The 2,525-nt window shown below is 70.2% G+C and overlaps 1 protein-coding gene across 1 annotated transcript; it reads left to right on the forward strand.

The window, feature by feature from the left end:
- Positions 1-60: 60 nt before the first annotated feature.
- Positions 61-432, forward strand: NDUFAF8 (NADH:ubiquinone oxidoreductase complex assembly factor 8). The gene is made up of 3 exons (XM_088535945.1): positions 61-135; positions 217-327; positions 401-432. Exons 1-3 carry the CDS (start codon positions 61-63, stop codon positions 419-421), a joined length of 207 nt encoding a protein of 68 aa, XP_088392071.1. The 3' UTR covers positions 422-432.
- The last annotated feature ends 2,093 nt before the right edge of the window (positions 433-2,525 follow it).

Raw genomic sequence — 2,525 nt, forward strand, 5'->3', positions numbered from 1 at the left:
GGCCAATGGGGGCGCGCGGCATCATGGCGGCGCCCAGCGCTTGAGGCGGCAGCGGCGGCGATGGCGGGGCAGGGCGCGTGGGCGCGGGCCCGGCTGCGGCGCCTCCCCGAGCGCCTGGCGGGCTGCGGCCAGCAGGTACGGCCCGGCCCGGCCCGGTTCCCCCCGGCGGGCCCGGGCCCGGCCCGCTTCCTGCCCGCCTCTCTGCTTCCCTCGCAGGCCGCCGCCTACGGGCGCTGCGTGGCGGCCGCCGCGGCGGGCGGCGCGGAGCTGCGGCGGGACGTGTGCGCCGAGGCGTTCCGGGCGCTGCGGGACTGCGTCACGCGGGCGGTACGTGCCGGGCCGGGCCGGGCCGGGCCGGGCCGCGCGGGGCCGCCCCCGCTCCCATCGCTTCTCTCCGCAGGCGAAGACGGCGGCGACGTGAGGCCGCGGGGGGCGGCGGGGGGCGGCGCGCGCGGGGCGGCCCCGTCCGCCCGCGGCCCTTCGTGCGATAAAGCGGCCCCGTCCGAGCGGCCTCGTCCTTGGGCTGCGGCACCAGCGCGGGAGCGCCCGGCTCCGGCTGCGGCCACCGGCACCCCGGGCTGCCCTGGAGAGGCAGAACGGGCACCGGGACGCGACCGGCTGGGCCAGGAGCGGAACCGCGGCCGGCGCCCGCAGCGGGACGAGGACGCGGCACCCAAGGGGTCCCTGCTCCCCCGTCGCCCTCTCCCGCTCCGCAGGCTCCGGCCGCCAGCGGCTCCTTTCCCCTCGGGAAGCACCGGGAACCCCCTTGGCGGTGCCGGGGCTCTGCGGGAGCCGGGGTCCAGGGCTGCGCGTCCTGGGTTAACCCGGGTCTCAGCCCCTGCGGCCGCTCCGCTGCTCCAGCTGGAGCCGGGGGGCTCTCCTGGCGAGGGGAGGATCCCGTTCCCACCGCTCCCTCCGCGGCAGGGAACGGGGGAGCAGGGAGGCTCAAAGCCCCGCGTTTCCCCGCAGCGCAGAGCTCAGCAGAGCCCTCGTCCTGCAGCGGACCCAGCCCGCGGCTACCGGGAGCTTAAAACATTTTCTCCCCTTTTTTTTTTTTTTTTTTAAATAAAAAAGCAGAACCCAGATAAAATGCTTCAGCTTCTTTTATTGATCTACACAGCTCGGCCTCTCCCGCCACGGCCTCCCGCGCCCGGCCGAGCGGCTCCGGGCACAGGGACACGGCGGCTCCCAGGTGCCGTTCCCAGTTGCTGGGAGAGTCCGGAGCATCTTTGGTCCTTCCCGAGGGCACCGACCAGGAGCCCGTCCGGGCCTGGGACAGAGCCCAGGGCAGAGCCTGGTACCAGGGAGGTGCCAGGCCCGGGGGATCCGGCGGCTCCGTAGGGAGCGGGGCAGAGCAGGGGCCGCCCGCGGTGCCGGGATCCCAGCGGGATTTGTGCTTTGCGACAGCGGAATGGAGCAGCTCGCTCGTACAGGGGAGGCGCGGAGGGGCCCAGGGGCTCTGGATCACTTGAGCTGCAGGTTGACCCTGGAGCGACGTTCCGGACACGCCGCCGCCTCCGGAGCAGCCGCCCGGGAGCAGAGCCCTCCCCGAGCCAGGGCGGCGCTTCCACGCGGTGGGGAACGACCCGGCCCCGCTCCGAGAAATCCCGCCGGAGCCGGAGAGGCTGGTGCACAAAGACACTTACAGGTATAAAAACCACCACAGTGAAGAGGTCTGTAGGCTCCAGGCTGGGAAACGTCAGCCATTCTAGTGAGAGCTTTGGGATTCTCTTTCTTACATTCGCAAGTCAAGATTCAAAAATAAAGAAATAAAGAGGAGGGCTGAATCATGCCCGGGAGCCTGAACAAACCAGGACTCCCAGGGAAGCTTTTCCCTTTCTTGCTCATAAAACACATTCCCGGGCGGAATACTGACACCTATGGATGTGAAACACGGTCGAACGGGCTGTACAGAACACACGAAACAACGCGCTCTGCAGAGCTACAGACAGAAGAGGTAGGTAGGCCTGAGCGAGCCCCCGGGACGCCCTCCAAAGCCAGGATTTTTGCTCCCAGATCTTAGTCGCTTCCCGCAGGAAGTCGAGCTGGTTTGGGGGCAGCCTGCAGCCCCGGGCCGAGCTCCGTAATGCACTTTGGGCAGGAGAAGTCGAGCTTGGAAGCAGGGATGAGCGCGCGAGCGTCCGCAGAGGGCGGAGAGCAGAGCTCCTCCTTATTGCTAGTGTGGCCGAGCGGTGAATCCCTGGGAGAAGAGGCAGCACAACCGCCGCGGCTGTGCCCGGTTAAGGCAGCGTTTCTACTAAACTGGGGTCCTAACACGCAGCTACCCCCTAAACATGCAGGGCTGACGGCTCCCGCTGCCCAAGCAGGGGCTCGGCCCGGCCCTGCGGACGGAGGCGGCTCCGGAGCCTCCCAGGCAACGGGATCCGCACGGAGAAGGCACCTGGAAGCGGGCAGGATGCCCTGAGCGCGGGGGCAGCTTTTTCTTGGGGGCCGCCGTCTCCCGGGGCCCCCGCGGTGCCGCGGGCCCGGGCAGGCGCCGCGGAGGCCGCCCCGGCGCGGCTCCG

Source organism: Tinamus guttatus, unplaced genomic scaffold (assembly GCF_059628265.1).
Source record: "Tinamus guttatus ecotype Peru unplaced genomic scaffold, ASM5962826v1 Tinamus_guttatus_pri_ptg000649l, whole genome shotgun sequence".
Lineage (NCBI taxonomy): Eukaryota > Metazoa > Chordata > Aves > Tinamiformes > Tinamidae > Tinamus > Tinamus guttatus.